The following is a 269-nucleotide window of genomic DNA, read 5'->3' on the forward strand; positions in this document are numbered from 1 at the left end:
ACCCCCCTCCCTCCCCAGGTGTCCGTCCCCCCCCACCTTGCGCTCCTCCCCGAAGTCCCCCTGCAGGTGCCAGCTCAGCAGCCTCTCCAGCAGGTTCTCGGAGGCCACGAAGTCCAGGATGGGGCCGGGGGTGGTGTCCCCCCGGGGCCGGTCCTCAGCCAGCAGGTTCAGCATCTGGTAGGTGTTGTTGCGGACGGCGCTCAGGTCGTCGGGGGCCGCTTTGCAGCCCCCCCCTCGCTCCAGGATGCGCAGGACCTGCCGGGGGGGGG

The 269-nt window shown here is 72.1% G+C and overlaps 1 protein-coding gene across 1 annotated transcript in view; it reads right to left on the bottom strand.

The window, feature by feature from the left end:
* LOC106899533 (FTS and Hook-interacting protein-like) overlaps positions 1–264 on the bottom strand; it is a gene marked incomplete at both ends in the record, with an annotated part of 10,754 nt that extends 10,490 nt beyond the window's left edge. Inside the window, one exon of the mRNA XM_014961408.1 lies at positions 37–264. Coding sequence (XP_014816894.1) covers positions 37–264 — 228 coding nt within the window. The remainder of the gene's footprint in view (positions 1–36) is intronic.
* Between the last annotated feature and the right edge of the window lie 5 nt (positions 265–269).

The sequence above is a fragment of the Calidris pugnax genome, unplaced genomic scaffold (assembly GCF_001431845.1).
Source record: "Calidris pugnax isolate Ruff unplaced genomic scaffold, ASM143184v1 scaffold685, whole genome shotgun sequence".
Classification (NCBI taxonomy): domain Eukaryota; kingdom Metazoa; phylum Chordata; class Aves; order Charadriiformes; family Scolopacidae; genus Calidris; species Calidris pugnax.